Source organism: Leuciscus leuciscus (genome assembly GCF_965113295.1).
Source record: "Leuciscus leuciscus genome assembly, chromosome: 16".
Classification (NCBI taxonomy): Eukaryota; Metazoa; Chordata; class Actinopteri; order Cypriniformes; family Leuciscidae; genus Leuciscus; species Leuciscus leuciscus.
In genome coordinates this window covers 10436460-10459521 of record NC_138740.1, presented here as the reverse complement: position 1 = coordinate 10459521, position 23062 = coordinate 10436460, and the positions used below count along the sequence as shown (strand labels likewise).

The 23062-nt window shown below is 38.4% G+C and overlaps 1 protein-coding gene across 2 annotated transcripts in view; it reads right to left on the bottom strand.

Annotated features, from left to right (window-relative positions):
* The window catches only part of gabra3 (gamma-aminobutyric acid type A receptor subunit alpha3), a 586834-nt gene that overhangs the window by 299522 nt on the left and 264250 nt on the right, over window positions 1-23062 (bottom strand). For both annotated transcript variants that reach the window (XM_082141344.1, XM_082141345.1), the window contains one exon: window positions 18987-19207. In XM_082141344.1, the coding sequence (XP_081997470.1) occupies window positions 18987-19207 (221 nt within the window). The remainder of the gene's footprint in view (window positions 1-18986; window positions 19208-23062) is intronic.

Sequence of the window (23062 nt, the reverse complement as noted above, 5' to 3'; positions counted from 1 at the left end):
AAGATGACTTGACTTGACTTGACTATGGCTATGGCTATCAATAAGTTGAGTTTTCAAATATGTAGTTGACCTAGACTATTTTCCCTCTCATTTTATGTTGTAAGATTATTCATTGCTCTGCTATCAGTAAATTGATCTCTAGCTTTTAGTTTCATGTTTGTAGAGACATGTTTGTTTACGACCCAACAAAAAAATCTTGGGAATCCGTCAAATATTTTCTTCTAGTTGTAATACTTTGTGTTATCACCCTCTATGATCATGTATGTTCTAGTTTCATGTTTTCTGTTCATGTTTTCATGTCTTTTATTTTGAAATTAAACACTGTAAAGTTTTCGATGTGTTCACCACTCATCACACTTGTTTTCCTCCAGTGAAAACGGAACATGAAGACACTTTAGAAAATGTTATTGTGTTTGTGGCATTAGATTAACATCATGCAAATAAAGTATTAAAGACACAACCACATTTAAAAATTATTTGTTTGGTTTATCTAAAACAGGGATGGGCAACTTTGGTCCTGGAGGGCTCCAACCCTGAAAAAAATCACCTGCCTGTAATTTTCTAGTAATCCTGAGGACCTTGATTAGCTTGTTCAGGTGTGTTTGATTAGCGTTGAAGCTAAACTCTGTAGGACAGTGGCCCTCCAGGACCGAAGTTGCCCATCCCTGATCTAAAAGTATAAGTAGCCTAACCAGGTTGCCTTAAAATTTTGACCCAGCAGTTTTTGTTGTCACTTAAGTCATTATGACATTTGATTTCTTTGGTTATTGTGTAATAATTTCATTGTTTTGTGTCTTGTAAGGTGATTATCAATTCTGTATTCTCATTTGTCCATTGTCTTGATTATATTCAGGTGTTTCTTTTTTAGTAATTAATCCATGTGTGTATATAGCCCTCATGTTTCATTAGTCTCTGATCTAACACTAGACTAAATCATTCGTTGTTCAAAATAGGAAATATAAAACGGGTAAATGTAATTACTGTGATCAGGCAGAAACAATTGAACATGTTTTAATAAAATGTATAAAATATGTAAAAGAAAGGTTAGAACTTATGAAGGAAGTAAGAGAATTGGGTGTTGTATCACTTAATACGGAAAGCCTATTGAAAATGCATGCAGAACAAGATAACATATATAGTGTTTATGAAATATATTAAAGCAATAGGAGTAGACTAGAGAATATAAAGTAATTGGTTTAAAATTATATAACATTTAAATGTATATATATTTTTTTTTTCTTTTTTTTCACTTTATTGTTTAAGGCTGGTTCACACGGGACGATTTTAAAATTGTCGGCCGATTTTCCAAACCTGAGAGACCCCACACACGGGGATAAAAAATCACGGGTATAACAGTTTTGGTCGTACAGTGTGTGGTGCGCAGCCACACGGCAAAATCAACACATCACACACGAACCGATTTGACTCCCGAGCATTCCCAGATCACACGGGAAATCGCGCAAAATACCTCGAGATCAAACGTGACTTCAGAGTAAACAATCATGGCGGACGAAGAGGATGCAGTGGCAATAGTTTGTAGTTTGTTTTTAACCGAAAAAAAACGTTATCAAAAGAAAAGGCGATGATCTCTGACGTCCAACGGACTTTCTGGTGCCCATGCCGCCAGCTGTTTTGATTATATTTCCCGGTGTTTCCTCGCCGCCTCGTCACCTCGCTTTCTGATTGGCTACACTCCACAGTCCACAGGCTGCGTGCTCGGGGGACACCACACACGAGAAGAAATCGGGCCAAATAAATCCAACATGTTGGATATCCCCGATTTGAGATCGGAGCGGTCCCGACGTCCTTCCGAGCAGACGAGAGCAGCCTTAACACACCACACACGGCAGGAATATCTGATCAGATTATTTTACGATAATCGGAGCATCCTTAAGATTGTCGGAAGTGGTGAATCGGGGCTAAAATCGGCCTAATTATCCTGCCGTGTGAACCAGCCTTAAGTTGTTCATTTCTAAACTCTTATTAGTGCTTCACACTCCAGTCCAGTTGGTGGCGGTAATGCAACGAAAGTTGGTTTGCCAACCGCCATAAAACTCCATTAGAAGAAGTTGTCATCTCTGATCTAGCTTTGTTTGTGTAACCAGCTGTTGGTGTGAGTTGACAGTTCATATCAAGTTGGGCTTAAGTCTGCTCACTGTTTCTCTTGGTTTTGTTCTGTTTAATTTGTATATGGTTTTGGATATTAAATGACACTGCACATGGGTTTAACTCAACTCGCCTTGAAAATTAGGACATTATGTCATAATCAGAGCTAGGGTCTCAATTCACATGAGTGCCGATGGCATTGAAGACGTCAAAGCTGGTGTGACCCCTCATAAGGTTCAGTTTCTTAATTGAACACAATGCTAAATTAGACATGGTGATGCAGTCCTGCTAAATGCTAAGAGGGAAGAAAAAAAAGATTTTTTTTTATCCTTTGAAGAATCTTTGATGATATACAGTTGGTAAAATTATAAAATCAACAAAACATATTTTGCACTCAGCTGGTCATTGTAGCTAAATAAACCCCTTCAGGGTGATACAGGACCATTCCATTCCATACAGGGATGATGATCAGGGTTAATTTTACGATAATGTCTGGCTGATTGTACATTAACATGATCTGAAATCTGCCTTCCTACACTCAGCAATGAATCCCTCCTCTCCAGCATGGGTTTCTATACATGAGTGCCACAATCAAACACACACTTCTGTCTCTCTTCATCCTTCCAGCTGTTCAAATGAGAGCTTAAATTAATCATCACTCATCCAGGGTGGGGATAGGAGGTGACTGGACATGGTGCACAATAAATAACATGTATTGCCAATCAGAAAAGAGTGGATGGGAGGACTGCCACCTGTTTTTCCTCGCCTTGTCAGTTTAGCTTGCACCTGTAATGGATGGAGCTCTCTCATGCAGATCTTATAGGCTATGGTGATGCTGATGGTGCTGATTAGGGCTGCCCCCTAATAGTCAACTAATCATAAGTCGACTAGAAGAGGTTTGGTTGACCAACATTTTATTAGTCGGTTAGTCAAAAAAAAAAAAAAAAAAAAAACTCCACACGAAGTGGCGAAATCACGAAGTCTGTGATGGACAGATCGTTACCGGCAGGAAATCCAAACATTTGCCTATCATTCATCGACCTCAAATATGCCTTATCACTTGAAACATGCAAACTTTACAAGTCCACTTACTCTAATGTTAACCTAGGTAAATGTGCGCTTTAAAGGTGCTCCAAGTAACTTTTTAACCTTAAATGAACAGCTTCGTAGTCAGTGGAATGGTTATATTACTTATTTCGGGTTGAATGGTGGTGGTTTCGCACCCCCCTGGTGCCCGAGAGCGGAAAAAACTCACTTGCAACTTTGGGCCGGCGGGCCGCCGGCCTCGCCGTCAGGAAGTATCGCGTGATATCAGGTCTCGCGATGTAACGAATTGCTTGACGGCACTGCACAAGTACACGCCCCCATTCAAGCACCGGCTAGCTATAAGCAAAGGGCAACGATAGATTGAGTTATGGCTGAGCCTGTAAAAAAGAAGTAGAAAGCTAGGAAATCTTTGTCGGAGGACCAACCAAAAAGAGGAAACGGGAGACTGACCGAGCAAGAAGTCAGACTCGAGTAAATATCGGACCGGCTTTTTCAGAATGGCGAGAACTAAGAGAAACAGAAGCCTGCAAAACGGATGCTGACCTGGCCTTCTTGCTGTTGCACTTGCAAGTATCTTTGGAATAAACTGTTTAATATTTAAATTTCAAGTAATTGTGACCTCATGATGTTTTCTATTGTCTGTAAAGGTCGCTGTCTGTTACGGGCTTACTAGTACGCTAGATACTATAACTTTGATGTTAGCATTGCCATTAGCAAACACGTTTGATTTCTGTAGTTGTTTGGCCGTTCCTCTGTCGGTTTTATTTGTGTAACTTACACTTTTATTTAATGTCACTAAGTCAACGCGTCTGATAATAGGCAATAAACATGTTGCACATATCATGATCGAGCTTGAAAAAACTTTCTGATGTTTTCTTAGACAAGGAAAGGTAAACCGTCATTCTACCAGATGAACTTATAGACCTTGCTAATATAACTTTAGACAAATATTAGCCTCCGATATATATATATATTTTTATGCACATGCCCATTCTCCCAAAAACAAACAAGCACGAAAGCAGTAGTTCGCCTCGTTCATATCGTTCGTTCCCGGTAAAAATACTAGTATGCATGACAACACAATAAAAAGTAAAAAAATCGCCATCAGTTGGAAAGAAAATATTGCTTTACTTGCCTCGGTAGACATAACTGGTTTTGAAATAGCCGGTTCCTCTGCTCAGCTGGGTTGACAGCTGATCAGCTGGGTTGCTCGTGGCGAGGGGGGAGGGACAACAGTTCGTTTTTACGACAGAGTGTTTGAAAGCATTTACTACCAGACACTAGGGGGAGCTTCGTAGAGAAAAAACACTCAGGCTTGCCTGGTGTCCCTTTAAGTAGGCACATAAGTTTGTGTGTGGAGAGCGCTACTGCAGGCGCCAATGAAATCACTTGCATTTAATTTAAAATATTCGGTAATTTTTAGCCATACAGATAAGAGTAATGCAAACTGTAAAGGGTCTACTTTTGTTTCTGTAAATTTACAATAACAACAAAACATTGTTCTTTTGTAAAATAATGAAAACAATCAGGATGAGCTTTCTTCCGTCTTGGTCCGTCATGTCACAAAATGAACTGAAACTCAGCGTTTACTTGCAGATATGAGATATATATCTATAGAAATAAACCATTTTAAATGGAAAATAAATGTTCTCAGATTATGTAATCCAAATGAAACTGGCATATAGGCAGCTAGGCTCATCCACTAGCAGAGATGAGTCAGCATCGTGATTTAGTCTCTGCAGCCAAAAACACAGAAAACATTATCAATAAATTATTAAAATGTTCAGACAATCTCCTTCAATTTTTTTTTTTTCATGACACACTCATAATCATTACTTTTGCCGGTATGCTGTAGCAAGCTTTATGTGTGCATTTGAGCGCTGATTAGGCTATGAAATATATAGGCAATTAAAGGCTCATTATTATGATTAATGGCTTATTAATATAAACACGTGATTAGTCGTCTAATCGCATAAATTAATGACTACTAGTCGACTAGAAAAATATTTAGTCGAGGCCAGCCCTAGTGCTGATGCATCGGACATATCTGCCTTCTGGAGAGCATTCTCTGCAGTGCTGTGGCATGTTTGTGTATGTGTATGTGTTCCCTCTCCTTATCAGCCGTTTAGTTTAGCATGTTAAAGACACATCTGAGATAACCTACATTTGCCCTGCTGCAAAAGCAGGCGGGTGAATCTCACAAAGATATATCAGGGTCATATTTCACCCAACCCAGACTCATTGTAAAAATGTGCCTGTACTCTGCAAAATGATTTTGTTGTTTTGACACTTTCAAAGTAAAATGTCCAGTGAGTGTCGCTAAAGGCACATTCAGTTTTATCCGAAACAAATGCACGTGAATCTGATAAGTTTCACATTGATCTTGCAGTTTGGAAAATAAATAGCAATTTAATGGAGCTAAAAACTTTATCACGTTTGAAAATCATGTACCACCTAAACTAAACACTACCCTAGATCTAACCAATACTGTCAACAAAAGCAAATGTGACATAAAAAATGCATTTGCTGAAGCAACAATGCCATTTTAGCTTGCTTCTGCACATTTTTAAGCTCTTTTTTGTTCTTAGGACTCGTACCCCAACGTTCCGCATTGCAAGTGTAATGCTGTACCAGGTGAACTAAAGGCGGGCATGCACTGTGCGATGTCTGTGCGATTTCAGCAAGGTACCTACTTACACTGAACGAGTAGATCGCATGTGATGTAAAGCCAAAGCTCAGGATTTATGTGCTCACACTATACGGTCCGAACGTCGAGCTGCGACTTGACTGCTCACACTATACGTGTGAAATATGTGCGAATCAGCGCGATAAACCCTCGTGCCGGGTTGCGCCAGTAGACGATATCATGTATCCAGAGATATTGTCAAAACAAGCATCAGCTATCAATATCAAGATGATTTAGCATTTCCAATTTATGTATTAAATTATTATTATTATTATTATTATTATGGAAGGCCTAGTCTACTACCGCATAACCAACGCGCTGTGAGGATAATAACATATTACATAGAAGCTTACTCATCATTGAAAATTGTCTAAAACATTTAGGTCGATTACAATGAATTATAGGCATATAATTATTAATAGTCTATAATATGTCCGAACACTGCAATAATTGATCAATGAATATTAAAAAGAGCTTTATTTCAAAGACATTTGTTTAACAAATTAATAAAAGAGGCAAAGTGTACATTGCAGGTGGCTTGGAAGACGTGGGTAATGGTTAATCCATTTTGCAACACGAACAACAGTTTCAGGGTAAGCAACAGTAATTTGTAGCTAGTTTGAACTAAGATCTCCCTCTTTTTTTTTTTTTTTGGCTGCAGATGAAACTTCTGTTTTGGCGCAGGCGCAGTGAGGGGAAAAAACACTGAATTTAGGGCAATCGGTTTGTAGCTCTGGTGTTGTAGCTCTCTCGAGGACCGACCAAAATTTCGAACATGCCAGAAATTCATCCGATTGCCGGTCGGGAGAGGTTAATCGCCTCTCGTTTCTCCCTATACACTGCACGAACACTGCACGACAAAGCTGAAAATCGCCCAAAACCCGACCCGAAAAAGAGTCGCACGAGTCAGAATTTGTCTCAAAATCGGATGGAAATCGCACCGTGTATGCCCGCCTTTAGGCAATTTATAGCACTATGAAATCCATATATATGGAGCTGGTTATGTGATGTAAATGTAACCTTTGGCAAATATTAAAGAAACCCGACTATCTAGGATACTTCTCTACCCATGACAGTAAAAATAATAAAAATACCCCAAAAAGAATTACAACAGGATGAAGTACCCTGTTGATTCGGTGTGATGGCTGATGACGTGGCCACACAAAAGGACGGCAACTGAGAACCTATGCATACATGCATCCTTCTTTCTGGGTCGTTTACACATTATTTTGGGTTATTTTTAGTATTTCATGATTAAACATTTGTTGCAGATACCTAGGTTACAGATCACACTATATTTCATAATAATGACAGACACTGTTTTAGTTCATTTTCACCGTTTTATTTTCAATTTGTTTTCTGCCATAAATTACTAGTTTGGGTGCACACTTTCTAGTTATTATTGCTATGTTGTTAATGTTTATTTCTTTTGAGTTGAAATGGCTTACGTGGGAAGAGCGGAGGTTTGGCGCTGTCTTGGACGCTGCACTCCGTTGGAGATCCGTTCCAATAAAGGAACGGCTGGCGTTAGTTGCCGCCATGTTTTGTTGGGCTAATCCATGCTGCTAATTAGCTGGGGGGGTGCATGATTAATTGTATGTTTGTTTATTATAATTCTATGTATTTTTTGGCTATAATTCTTTGGGTAAATTACTTTTTATGACCCATTTATTGATATTTCTGAAGTTAATTACTTTATTTATTTTAATTGTGTTAAGTGATGTTTGTGGTGTTCCCTGCGTATGTGTAATGGACTAGTCCTTTGTGTATATAAGTTCCCCATGTGTGTCATTTGGGAGGTCATGTTTTTTGTTTTGTTTGGTTTGCTTAGTTGGTTTGATTACTGTTAAATGTGGTTCTGTTCAGTTGATCCTCGTTATGGGCCAAGACCTGACTTTATTTTGTTCAGTTTTCAAGTAAATTTAATTTGTATCTTTGTTTGGCATTTAATAAATTTTCTTTGTTTAGAAATCCTGCATTCTTTGCCCTTGACTGCTTGGTCCCTCAAATATTAAAGACAGAGACGTGACTTACCAAAAGAATACAAAATTTATTTCACACAGGAAAAATAATGCTAAAACATTCTAAAAATAGATCTCGTACACAGTTTACCAATTAAATACCCACATTTAATAAGAGACCGTAATACACGCACTTTAACAGAAAGGGACAAACCACACAGCAAATCAGTGAACAAAGTTTCATAAAACAAGTGATAAAGAAACAATACCAAAATAAAACAAATTCCCCTTCTGTTAAGCTTTAGTATCACAGTTCAAGTAGTCACATGTGGATATACACTGGCAAATAAATTTGCCATACCAAAGAAAGAAAAACAAAAAAGAAAACAAAAAGGAAAAGATTACATGGACAATCAAAATGACACAATATTTAACATCCCAACTAATAATATTTAAAAATCATTCAAGCTGCTGTAATGGACCAGACTACCAGTGTGTTAGTTTAATATAATAACCCAAAAGACACGCATGTCCAATACTTCAACATTTCATACAGAGCAATTATGGTAGAAGTCTTTAAAGCACTCGGTAATAACAGCAGTTCGCAACAGTCCACTGCAGTCTGACACAGTCAGCCTGCCTTACGATCAGAACAATGAAACCGTGACACAAACTGATATATAAACAGCAGCTAGCGCTCTTGGTTCGCACCTGCAATAAAAGCACGAATAGTGCATCAATTTCAATTGATTTCACCCCTCCCAAAAAGAGAAAACCCACAATAACGTTTCTTACCTCGTAGGGGAAATTCTTGGGGTATAGTGAGCTTTATGCTACCTGCGCTCGCCACTTCATGCACACACATTCCTGATGACAAACATATATTTAGACCGCAATCTGCGACTGAGAAAGAGCAATAAAGCAAACAACTCATCAGGGAGAGGAACGAGTAGCCTGTTTCTACACACAGAACGGAGGAGAATGACAACACCACAATTAGACAGGCTTTTTATCACGCCACTAGAACATGATGTACCTCCATGATTGAGCCACACACATTCCTGATGACAAACATATATTTAGACCGCAATCTGCGACTGAGAAAGAGCAATAAAGCAAACAACTCATCAGGGAGAGGAACGAGTAGCCTGTTTCTACACACAGAACGGAGGAGAATGACAACACCACAATTAGACAGGCTTTTTATCACGCCACTAGAACATGATGTACCTCCATGATTGAGCCACACAGGTGTGCTCAATGTCAAGCCGCGGTTCAACGCCAGTGGGTGTTGTAGAAAAACTACTTCTAATGAGCCAAGTGCCAAAACAAATATTAAAGATTCTCAACCTGTCACATAAACATCAAAATGTATTCTTTACAAATAATGCATGGTAAAAGTGTATGATAGTTGTCAAATGCACCCTGGACTCTGTCTGCACTCTCACTCTCTGACATGGGCTGTGTCGAAAATCGCCCCCATACCATTAAATAGGGCACTATTTGAAGGGACAGCCATTTGTAGTGGTGTCTGAAACCGTAGTGGATGTTATCGAGTGCACTCAATCAATCCCACAATGCACCACAATAACAATGTACAACTGGTGTATGCTTAACGGCTAGAGAATACCCATAATCCACCAGCCAGAAACTGCAGTGAATTGTATGATTATACGGTTTTAAATTGAGCAAAAATTTAAATTCACACAGGAAAAATTTAAGTTTTTTTTTTTTTTTTTTTTTACAGTAATGAGAATGGAATGAAATGTTTTCACATTGCAGTGACATGCTAGGGAGTAAGTAGGCTATTAGGGAGCGGTTTGATTTTGTTTTACTGTCATAAAAATAGTGTCACACTGCCCTTAAATAAATAAATAAAATAACAAAAAAAAAATATATATATAGGGTTTTGTTTCTTGTCATTGTCATGTTTCTATAGGTGTGTTCGACATCGGCTGCGGCTGGATGTAACCGATCGGTGAGAGTAGCCGCGTGCAGGCGGGGAGGAGCTGCAAACGGAGACGTGAAGCCGGACACTTTCTGGTTCCCGTAGTGAAAGCTCACGTGGTGTTTGCATAATACTTTACCACAGCTGAAGTGAAATAAATGCAATATTTGCCAAATAATACACAGATGTTTCAGAGACATTTTCATTCAATAAATGTATGTACTGCTTCATACAGCGTCTGTTTGAACAAGAATAAAGTTCAACATAAGCTACTATCAACGAAGTGGAGTCTACGTTTTTTAAGCAGTTTTAATTTGATAAACATGACACAATATAACATGACAACGACATGAAAAGAGTGTTCACTGTTATAATAAACTGATTTGAGAGCTTTAGAGGAACTAAAGGTGTTCAAATAAACACGAAACACACGTGATCGTTGTCATGCGGTGAATCCGGCCAATCGTGGAACAGATGTGTCGTCATCAGCCCACGTGCAGCCCAGTGCAGCCGCTCTTGAGAAGCTGCGCTGGCTGAGTTCTCCGGCTACTCTCGAATTGCTCTCGCGGTACTTTGATGGCATACGTCACAGTCACGTGTCGTCTGCGCTGTATCAAGTCGGACAAAATTTCTAACCGGCATGCACTGCTTTAAGTCAGCCGCCGATCGGTCTGCACAGAGCTGCATTAAGTCGAACAAGCCTTGAGTCTTGTCATGTGATTCCCTGTTTGTCATGTGATCCTGCCATGTGTCTTGTCATTGGTTAATCGTCTGATCATTGTTCACAGGTGTTCCTTGTCTTGTAATTAGTTTATGAATTTAAGCCCTCATGTTTGCCCTGTGTCTTGGTCGAGTATTGTAGGATTATGACTAGTCTATGTTCTTGCTTCTAGTTTCCATGCTTCGTCATGTTTTTGTTTTATGTTTAATCTTGTGTTTGATCATTAAAATTGCATTTGGGTTCTCTACATCTTGCCTCCAGTGGAATCATTCATAACAATATCATCTTTTAATTGTTTTTATTTTATAAATTATGACCAATTATTGGTCGTTTCCATGAGATTCAGCCAAAGGTGCTGAGGAGGAAGGCTTATTTGGCTTCTGTTATCCAATTTTGCTGCCAATGTCAATGTTTAACCTTGCACAGCCATTCCAGGAAAAATAGCTGTGTTCAATGGCATGTTGGAGGTTGGCAAATCATAACAAGTGAAATGTTGGCCTCAGATTTAATGAGATTATGCCAGACTGTCTGTCTCAGAAAACAAAACAGCAATCACTTCCTTGTTCTTTTTTGTGTCTTGGCATATTGATTTTCCTGCCACATATTTCCTGTTTTCTGTCCAAGAGAAGAGCCTACGGCTGCACATACCACAATTAAATGAAAACACAAACCTTTTGATAGGCTATTATGGCTCCACTACTATCTCCAACAATTACAAGATTTTCCTGAAATTAAAGAAACTTAAAAAAAAAAAAAGAAAGAAAGAAAATAACAATGATAAAAAAAATCCAGACCAAAAAATATTTATATTTTAACGCTAATGGTAGGGCCATAGATACCCTTCCTAAAATACATGCCATATTTAAAAAATAAATAAAAACATAAAAACATAAAAATAAGTGTGATTATAATCATTATAATTAATTATAATACAAGTGTGAGTAAAAATATTTTTAAACATTGTTAATTGACTGATTTTAAGATTAAATTGCTCAAATTCATCCCAAGATAGCAGTGCCTTTATAGACTTAAAAATACATTTTGTTTCTTTTATAAATTTTCCATGGACCCCGTATCACCCCATTGTGGACCCCTGGGTGTCCCATATCCTAGTTTGAAAACCCTTGGCCTAGACCATTAATGGTTTAACTTATGACTGCCCACATTCAACCTCAATTCAATATACAACTTAATAACTTGGCCACCCCAATGAATGGCAGACAGTGTGAATTATGCATGTGGTCTTAACCAGTCATAATATATATATATATATATATATATATATATATATATATATATATATATATATATATATATATATAATCATCCATCATCCATCATCATCAAGGCCTTTTGCAGCGCGAGCGCCGATCTAAACGATGTCTAGCATGCCGTCTTTCTGTGCAAAAGCTAATGTAAGCTTGGCATGACAGAGTCATGCCCTCTGTCAGCGCAGACCACCAAGCTGCCCTGTCTTCCGCAATATGATGCCATCGGTCAGGGTTGATGTTAAAGACATTCATATCCCGCTTAACAACATCCTTGAAACGGAGCTTGGGTCGGCCACGAGGGCGATGTCCAACAGCTAACTCCCCATGGAAGATGGAGTTTGGGATACGTTAAGAAAAAAAACACTTGACATGAAGTATAAATGGACTAAAAGCTACAAAAGTATAGAATGCAACCTCTTTAATTGCCCCAGACTGCAATGTGTTGTAATTCCAGCTGATTCAAGGCCATGGAGCTCAATGGGTGGGAAGGAAAGTTATGCAGTTTAAGTACAAATTTAACAGTTTAAAATCTATTTGATTCTCATTCACCATGCTCCACAGTAGTTTATGATCACTGGAACAGAATGCTCTGGGCCAAAACAGCTGCAAAACCCCATGTTTCAATTAATAACTCATTTATGGAATTAAAAGATTAAAGAGCACTGCTGGCATTCCGTGTTTCTAACTCTAAAGCAAACAGACATGCAACATTCCATTATCCCTCCAGGACACTGGAACAGTCACAGTAGTAATTTGAACTTTCCAAAGCCAAAGGGAAATTATTTGATTTAAAGTGGTGGAAATCTTTTCAGCAGAGGTGAGATTTATTTATATTGCATGTGAAAGTCATTGGAGTGAAAATAGTTAAATAATCATCTATTATTGAAATAGTTCCACCACTGTAGCACATGGTATTTCAGTGTGAAAACCAGCATCATCTTCAGTCTAGTCGAACCAGATGCTTAACATGCTAAAATAGCACTGTGCTGTATTTAAATTGATTATTTATTTGCAGTGCAAACACACCTTTTTATGTACAGTATATTAGGTCATTACAGATTGTGCCTTAATCAAAAAAGCAAAAAATGCCTTTCTACTGGGCAAGTAGACAATGGATCACATGAGGACATGGAGAAAAAAAAATGTTCTCTGAAATTGCCCAGTAAAATGCATTTTTTGCTTTTATACAGGGTAAAACGGGGCTAAAGGCGTCCCGGGGTAAAAGGTGCATTTGATTTAATTTTCCTCTAAACCACAAGATAGCACAAAAACTTGCCGCGGCACTATCCAAAACGTCTCAGGATACGCATGTACATGGTTCCCTAAAAATAGGGTGCAAGACGCTGCATCCCCTAGGGCTCGCTATGGGGAATGCCTCCTGCATGACTGGTGTCTGAAGCATGAGTCTAAACATGACAATGAACTTGGTATTGGCAGGCGGCAGCCTATGACGTCACCACAGGTGCGGCCATGAGTATAAATGGGCACCTGTGAAATACGTCATCCACTTCTTGCCTGAAGGAGACGTGTGAAGGAATACCAGAAGCATGGCAAAGGGACACATGCAGCATCTTGTTCCCTATTCTCAGGGAACCATGGTTACATGCGTAACCTGAGACGTTCCCTTTCAAAAGGGAACTCGTACTGCGTCCCCTAGGCACCCCCCCCCCCCCCCCCCATCTTATTAAATGTATGCTTCATCTTTCGTTTTCAATTTTTCAATTTGATCAATAAATTAAATTAGAATAGCCTAATAAGATAATATAGGGCTGTTGTTACCCTAGGTAGGGCTGATCAAATTAAATCATTTACACTGAAAATTTACAGCTGCATTAAATAATGTTATGAGATTACTTTAAATGTTTTTGAATATACAAATATGAAACGTTGGAAAGAATTACACTTTTAAACATGAAAGTAAACCGCCAGTAGGAGGCGGCAGGCGACCGTCTTAATGAGCGAGTCATTGAGTCATTCATTCAAATGATTCGTTCAAACAACTGATTAATTCAAGAATGAAACACGGTTAAGTGTTGCTGTGAGATGCGTTAAGATTCTGCTGTGATCTTTGTTTGGAACTATTTTCGTGCCTGAAACAGAACAAAAACAGTCAATATTGTGTCTAAAATGTAAGTGACTTAATTTGAACTGTTTATTGAACTGTTGTATGAAAGCAATGCCACATTTTCAGTATGTTGTTAACTGAGTTTAAACTGAGCTTACATTTGTTGGATTTAACTCCGATTGTATTCGTCTGAAAGAAGAATGTCATATACACCTAGGATGGCTTGAGGGTGAGTAAATCATGGGGTAATTTTCATTTTTAGGTGAACTATCCCTTTAAGCAATGAATGAATGACAGGATCCCAGCTGTCGCGCTAACGCAAGGTAAATAAGAGGATGACATCTAGTGGAGAAGACTATAAGTACATAATTACTTAAGACTTAAGTAATTAAGACTTAATTAGTTAAGACTAATAATATTAACGTCAATCAGATATTGTTGAATGTAGATGAAAAAATTTATGCATGGCTTTTGAGAATCAATATCGAATCGATCACATTTTTATATGTTAATATGAATCAAACAACAAAATAAAGACAGAAAATCCCTCACTGCTCTTGATTGAATATCTTTAGTAGCTTTAATAAGAATACATTTCTTACTTGAATGCTGCTGTTAAGTGCTCTGGTGAGGAGATAAACATGGCAGACTGTGCACAGCTCACTCAGGTCGGGGTCTATGCTAATAGGGCAGTCGTGGGCGGGGCCTGTGCATTGTGACATCACACTGCATATAAACTGCAAACAGCTTATTCTGAGACGCTGCATATGATTTATGGGGATTAAAAAAAGCACTGGGTGGATTTTTAATTATGGGGTGGTTGTGTACACACACTGCCAACACACATTTATGTTCAAACACCATGTAAAAGTAAATTTTGCATAATAGGTCCCCTTTAAGGTGTGCCTTTAGCCCCATTGTAGCTATATATAACCTTTGTTATGATAGGCTAACCACTTAGCAGGGACGTTATCATTCATTTTACATGCAAAGTTGTTGAATGGGTGCTGGTATTTGCAATTATAAGTTAAACATAATTGCGATAGTTTCCGAAAAAGACATTTTTGCAGCTTTATTTACAATTGCTTTGTGAATGTGTGAATGTTCCACATGGGACAATACTATTCTTTTAAAAGAGTAAGGAGAATCCTGTTTGATGTTGCCATTTTAATTCAAACTGAATGGCCTTATCATAGAAACACTATTGTTGGAAAAAAATGCTCTTTACAAACATAATAAAGTTTAAACTTTAAAACTTCATACAGTAAATATCAATCCCTTTACTAATTTGATATATGTGTGGTTTGCTCCCTGTACTCATATATCCAGAGTCAACTCTGTACCTACTGAAGACTACTAGACTATCTCTGTACTTACTGAATACAGATCAATATTGAATGATTAAAAAAAATCATTCATACAGCTTTACCTTATAGTCCTAGTATATAATAACATATACTGCTAGCCAATGCACCTTCTGCTGAATGTCAGAAAAGTGAAATTGTGAAATTCTTTAATACAAGGTAACATGAAAGGAATACCTGATGATTTCACTATGGTCATTTGGATTTCATAGTCCTTACTCACTTTGGCAATCTGAAATATCTGAATATAACTGATGTAACTGGTTTTAGACAAAACACACAGACAGTGGAATCTAAAATGGATACTATTATTGTGTCTATATGTGAATATAGCAGTCACACAGCAATAAGAAAAACACACATAATTACAAAGCAATTGCATCGCAATGCCCATGCAACCACTCGCAACACCCTAGCATTGTGTAGGCAACTTCTGCAGGAGAAAGAACTGCTAAAATTTTCTGTAGAAAGAAAATGTAAAGAATATAGTTTAATGTTTTTGTAATGCTTTTTATTAGTTATTTATGCCAGTAAAACTCCTTGAATCTAAATCCTTAAAGGGCTTTTGAAAAAACTGCCTATTAGAGCTGCATGATTAATCGTTAAAAGATTGCGATTTTGATTCAAACATTCACGTATGTCTATTAAACCTTTGACAAAATCACACCAGAACATTCAAATCTGAGTTGGTGCTGTTGCTGACCCAAAGAAAGCAGTTGTCATGTATAGGTATGAAACAGTTTCACAAACAGTCTTTTCAACTACACAATATAATTATCTCTGTGTTACAAATATTCAAATGATCACAGAAGTACTGGGATAAAAGTTTGTAGGTTGGAAAACTTAAGCACCCATAATGCACTAGATTTGTTGCCATCCAAGGCCACTCTCAATATGTTCCTATTGGATAGGTTTTATTAGAGTCAAATACAGCCTTGTTGTTTGAGTAGGACATTTTTTTTTTTTTTTTGTTATTCAAAGAGTAAACGTATACCGGGAGTGAGTTATTTTGGTTTCCAGTGAAGGATCCAGAGCATTGTAGGCCGCAAAGAATTGTAAATATGGAGATAATGCCACGACGGAAAATCTGAAACAAAAATCCTCTGTGTTTGTAGTCTCAAACAGAGGGATAAAACTGAATGAAACTGCATTTTTCATCAGTTAATTAGGAAAAAACGGGGAGCACCTTCTGCCCAACCCCCCAAAGCAAAAATCTGTGATAAACCTTCTCTGAGACTAACTGTTTTGTTAATAACCTTTTGTCAATCCGAATGTTCGTGGGAGATGATACAGAAGGACAGTCTGTACGAAAGCACTGGAGCTGTCAAAAGTCTGCAGAATGATGTTTTTTGCATCATTCGCTGGACTTTTGATGACAAATAAACGCACATTTCTTGGTCTGGGTAACATGGAGGAATAAACACTTATATATACCAAGATTGTAACAATTCAAAGCAGATTGAAAATCTGCGAACTTACACTTTAACCCACAGAGCAGCAGTCGTTGTCACATTTTTTGTAGCCTGACCCTGGACAGACTCTTCTTTAATGCATGAAAACACACTCTAGAATGTGTATTAAAAAAAGGGTTGACACTGACTTCACTCGAAAAGACTATCACGACAAAGAGCAAAAACAGGCTTGCTGCTGTAAGGAGGTGATAAACCATGATCAATAATTTAGATTCTCTTTCTTTTTCTACTTATCTCAACACAAAGGCTTTACAAATGTGCTACACTAACCAGGAGAGACAGAACATTTTAAAAGCTGTGATGGAAACCTTCCATTTTTCAAGATGTTGCATTAGCAAGTGCTACACGGTGATATGTTATGACAACACGTAAGGGGGAAGGACAGCATATTTTTTGTTAGAATGTGGTGAATAAGTGGAAAGTCAGGAAGTCTTGTACCTGTATTACTACTGACTAAAAAAGTTTGAGAGCTGCTAACTAACTGAGTAAAGCAAATTCAGAGTGAATTTTGTGAAAACTCAAAAAAATTATGCAATATTCACTTGCAAAAATAATCAGAGACCAAATACCTCATTGTTTTTTTTGTGAGGTATCCTCTGAGAAATTCTGAAAAGCATTTGGGACATTGGCAAGTAAACCATGCACTTACAAATATGCAATGCAATTATGCCCTTGCCCATAATGGTCTGGATTTCATCAACTTTCTTGTCCCTGGGAGCTCTAGCTAACAACTTCTCTACAACACGCCATCCCCGCGGGCAAACACAATGAGAGTGACAAGCCTTCATTAAAGCATCCAAATTCAAATGTTATTCTTAGCCTGGGGAGCAGTGAAGCCATATTGAATGAATTCATATGAGACAGGGCCTAGAAGAGAATGGAGTGACACCCCCTTCCAGTACTAAAGTATATCTAATGTGCCACCACATAGGGCCTATTTCATGTGCCACCTTCATTATCAGCTCTATCCCTGTGGACAAGCACTATTATGAATTTTAAAACTCTGCTTAGATTTACAGTTCTGATTAAGGCTTATGTATCTTGTAATTCAAATGCTTGAGATGACAGACTGGGATAGGGTGAATAAGTGATTCAGTTCGTTTTTGCTGAGGTTTAACACCTTATGTGAGTGAAAACAAGTACTACTAAAATATATATATATATATATTTGTTTTAAAATTGTGACAGGAAAATAATCTTTAAATCACTGGAAAGCAACGGTTTTGACACTGTACTGTATCTTGCATGGTTAAAATGCAATGTATCCAGACTATTGCACATGATGAATTAGTAAAATGTCACTGTGCTATGTTATTGGCTTTCTGGCAAGAGCAGTCTCTTCCTTCAGGGTAAAAGGATTTCATAAATATTTTTTAAGCTATGTACGTACTGCAAATGTGAAATTCATGTATGTTTAATGCATCAGGCGTGTTACCGTTAAACTCTGAACACAGCAGAGTCAGCAAAAACTTCCTTTAATACTTTAATAAATTGCATACGGTTCAGTAGGGCGCAGATCAACATCTAGCATCGATTTGAAAATCTTTTCAAGCACATAGTAGCTTCTCAAAATCATTTCTGCAGTGCTTCAAGAATCGCCATTTCTCATCCATTAAAGTATAAGCCTTTTCTTTTTGTTATGGGAAACCTCAATGATATAGTACCTTTTTTATGTAGGTTGATGGCCATTTATAACATCAGGATGAGGTTAAAGTTTTGGAGAGATTAAACCAATCCTAACTCGGAGATGGCCAATCTCTCATTGTGACTGTGCATGAGCAGCCCAGCTGCTGTGTCGAAATGGCTGGTGGAATTGGTCTACTCTGTCTATGGCAGCTGAACACATTGCTCTGGACAACTCCTGGCCAAGCTAGTCACAATTCAATTCCCTGACTCATTCATCAAGCACTTGGGGTGTTTGGGTCACAGGCTGGCCAGCTCCCGATCGCCCCGTTCATTCGGAGTCCTCCATCGATAAGAATGCATTAGTCTACATCTGCCAGCTCATCTGAAAGGGCTGGAGAAATCAGGCTGGATTTGTTTACTGTTTGACAACCTGCTGTCCATTGAATTTGAAAAACAACATTGATTTCATTGATTTAAGAAGCCAGATAACAGAATGATTGAATAATGCATTAGTTCACCATTTTGTTCTGTGAAAAATCCATATACATATGTTGCAAGTGAGTGGTGTAATAAAATTAGATTGCTCTCATTACAATCAACTAAGCTTTCTAAACTGCAAACACCAAAAGTCACCAATTGATTCCATTGTAGACTGGATGAGGAAGTTGTTCAACATGCATCAAGGGCTTTACAGAGACTACCAAGAGTTGAAATCATACCTCATTGTGTAGAGAAGAGTTCCATTGTCTACCAGTCGCAGAAGTTTATTAGGTGTAGTCATATTGTGGGCTACTGACTTCTTCCCATTGTGGAAGAAGGTATCAGGAGTCCAGATCTTGCTGGCGAGCAAGTTGTTAAGTGGAAGGACCTGCATAGGCCCATCAAACTTCAGCCTCTCATCCCGCCAACTTTGCCGGAAGAACACATCAATCGTGTACTCCTAGAGAGAGAGAGAGAGAGAAAAAAAAAGAATGAGTCAAGACTCTCTGACAGCCCTTTTAAAACTTCACTTCACCCCCCAAGTTTCCACATTCCACTGATGTAATGTCCTCTTAGTGAGACAGCCTGCGCTGGTGTGTGAAGCACTTCACCAATCTTGGCAAATGACTCAAGAGTAGGAAAAAGATTTTGACTTTTGCTCAGACTTGACATTTAACAGAGCTTCCTGTTTGGCTGGCCCTGATTGGTCGAGATGCTTTTCTCAGTTGTACACTTCAATAATTCATCGCACTTTAAGGAGAGATTCAGCCTTGTCGGTGTGAGATCCTTAAGGCTCCTTCAAAAGTTCAAACTCGAATGATTGCGTTTTCACAGCTGTCGCTTGAGGGATAAAACAAGCTTTTTTCCAAGAGTTATCTCTCTGACCATATTGCCAACATGGAACAGGGGACACTGTCCTCAGTGAACCTTTGCTTAGTTGGGAGTAGGAATCATCTCAAATCCACAGTGTCTTTTCCAGTGATGAGTATTGCTCATATTTTATAACCTCCATTATTGATGATGCAATCCTCTACATGTTCTCTATGGGAACAAACATCAAAAGAAATCTTATCTCCGTGCATTTGCTTTTAATAAGTCATCTAATGCCATGCATAAAAATAGTGGCAAAAATTCAAAGTTCTTCATGTGTTAAAAATGAATGTTGAAATCTTTAGAGGGCAGCATTAATCACTGAGAAGCATCTATAACTGATTCTTGTAATTGAGTAAGCGACAGCAAACAATTGGAGTTTGCAGCATTAAAGCATGTACTGTATGCTCTTCATGTCTCTGTACATCATTTATTTAGTAAGCTCCAGACTTCAATCTGAAGTTGTCAGATTGAAATTCTGTGGGCACTTCTTATTACAAATAAGTAGTCTCCACACCATGAGAAGTAAGGAACGAAGTGAAAGCTGACATCAAATTATATCTACATAAAAAAGCACATGAGTAAGTTCAAGCAGGGTTTTCATAATCAAATTCAATGCTTTTAAGACCTGCACATAAAATGAATACCATTTAACACCAGAATAATCCCAAACAATCTCAAAATGCATCATGTATCACAGATTGTTTTTCGTCACTAAGACAATCTGGGACACACTTTCGATAACGCCTTGGAACTTAACGCAGCTTATCAGCAAAACAGGGAGTGATTATAGAATGCTTTGAGCAAATAAGGGAAATTACTGTCGCTCCACAACACTAACATACTTTGCTCAGAGTCCCCTTAACTCACCAGACTGAGTCTTGTGTCTTTCCATCCGCAAATCTAAGACCTCTACAAATGATTCATAGAATTAAATACTTTTTAAAATACTATTTAATATATTTAAGACTTTTTACAGCCTTAATTTGTAATAATTTTAAGATATTTTAATACTGTTTGAGGGCCTTATGAAGTGTTTGTAGCATATACAATTGTTTTAAAAAAATGAGGTCAGGGGTGTGCAGTAATATACAGTTCGTGCAAGAAACTGTATAAGACCTCAGTGAAGTTTAGCACATAAAATGAGAGAGAGAGAGAGAGAGAGAGAGAGAGAGAGAGAGAGAGAGAGAGAGAGAGAGAGAGAGAGAGAGATTATTTTATAATAATAATATTTGTTTATAGCAAGTACTTACAAGACTGATGTTCCCTGTATGTAGACGTTCACTTACAAATCAGCACTAACATGGTTTCCGCTGCATGATTTCATAAAGTGACAAATAAATACAGCACTATTGCTTCAAGGCAAATTGGAATGGGATGAGAAACAGAAATTTACTGTTCATGAGAATGATTGTGACAAAGTGTTGGCGAAGGGCAATGGTCACTTTGGAATTTGATTGGACAAGCACAGATGTTTCTACAATACAACCCAAGGAGAGGGTCGTTTGCTTGGAGCTTTTTCAGAAAGCTGTACATAATTCTGTTGTTTTGGTCATACAGGAGAGACTTGTTATGTATGGGATGAATATCAAAATGATTAACACGTGCCAGCACAATTATCCATGAACTTGATAAATGTTGCGGATATGTTTTACTATCCACAACCAAATGTCTTTCAACTTGTGTGCAAAATTCAAAATTGAATGAATGTGTAGCAATTTGTACAAATAGAGACATTTTTGTGAATACAAAAGTTTTCTTTTGTATTAGTGTATCATAATTTGCGCATGCAACAAATAAGATGTGCATGTGTGGATGAGGTGACTCGTGCATTCATTAACGTCTTTTCTTAATTTGATTAATTTGGATTTTGAGACTTTCATTTCGCGGTTTTTAAGCATTTAAATTCACAAATGTGCGTCACTACATTTAAACTAATAGGCTACAATACAACTTGTGTGGGCAAAATCCAGAATTACATGAATGTGCAGCATTTTGTACAAATAGAGACATAGCTGCCTGCGCTAAGCGCTCACTCATTTGAGCAACAGAAATAATTACTGCTGATACAGCGTGATACTGAATGCGAAAAACGGCATTTGGAGTGTGAAAAAGTACGCTTGGAACAAGAGCTTGAGAAAGGTCGGCAACAACTAGAGCGACAGCGCGTTCAGGTCGAACAGCAGCATCTAGACCTAATTAGATAAGGTAAGCAGGTGGGTGCGGGGGTCGAAGCCTCCTCTCCCAAGCTAAATGTTGCCAATAGTTTACGTTTGGTCCCGCTGTTTAACGAATCTGATGTGGAATGGATGTTTTTTCTTCTATTCGAAAGAGTTGCTGGAGTCTATGAGTGAAGTGATATTGAACACGCCCTGCTCCTTCAGTGCGATTTGACTGGTAAGGCTCAGCAAGCCTATTCTTCCTTATCGGTTGCGGACAGCCAAACTTATGAAACTATGAAGTCGTCAGTTCTGAAAATTTATGAGCGTGTACCGGAGAGCTACCGCCAGCAGTTTCATACTCTAAGGCGAAAATCTAACCAAACTCATGTCGAGTTTGTTAGAGATTTAACCCTACAGTTTAATCGGTGGTGTATGTTGACAGACTTTACAACACTGGATGATTTGACTAGTTTAATTTTATTGGAACCATACGAAAACACACTTCCTGAAACTGTCGCCACATACATTGCAGAGCATCATGTTAAGACCTCTTCGGAGGCTGCGCTATTGGCTGATGATTAGGAACTTATCCACAAGTCCTGCGTTGAAAGATTCAGAAGTGAACGTCTAACGTACTCGTGCATAAATTCTCTGTTTGTTCTTATGAATCCAGTAAGACGTCCCAAAAAAATCAATCAAAGGTGTACGATTCTACTTGTAATTACTGCTTAAAAAAAGGGCATTGGAAATCAAGTTGTCCGGTGCTTAAAGCAAAGAGTGCAGGTGCAAAGTTTGCTGGAGCAGCTTCGTTCGTGAAGCCCGCAGCCCTGGCTGCTTCTGTGCCTGAGTCCGCCCGGGCCGTCGTTTTAAAGGAAACGCCAGAGAAAGTGTCCGCGAATGTGGCGGAACATAGGAGGTTATTTAAACCGTTTATTTCTGATGGCTTTGTGTCGCTTCCAGGCAGCGATAACAAAGTGGCGGTAAGAATTCTCCGAGACATGGGATCATCAGAATCGTTCATTTTGGAGTCCGTGTTACCATTTTCGATCGAGTCGCGTACAAGTAACTTGCTTTTAATTCGCAGAATCGGACTTTATACATTGTCAGTACCCCTCCATAAGTTTACTTTTAGTTGTAACCTTGTACAGGGCGAGGTGGAGCTTGGAATGTGGCCTGTTCTGCCTGTCACTTATCCTTGGGAATATGGCTGGCGGGCGTGTTTGGGTTGATGAATTGCCCCTTCTAGTCATTAGCGACACGCCGACTTCCGCTAGTAGCCTCGA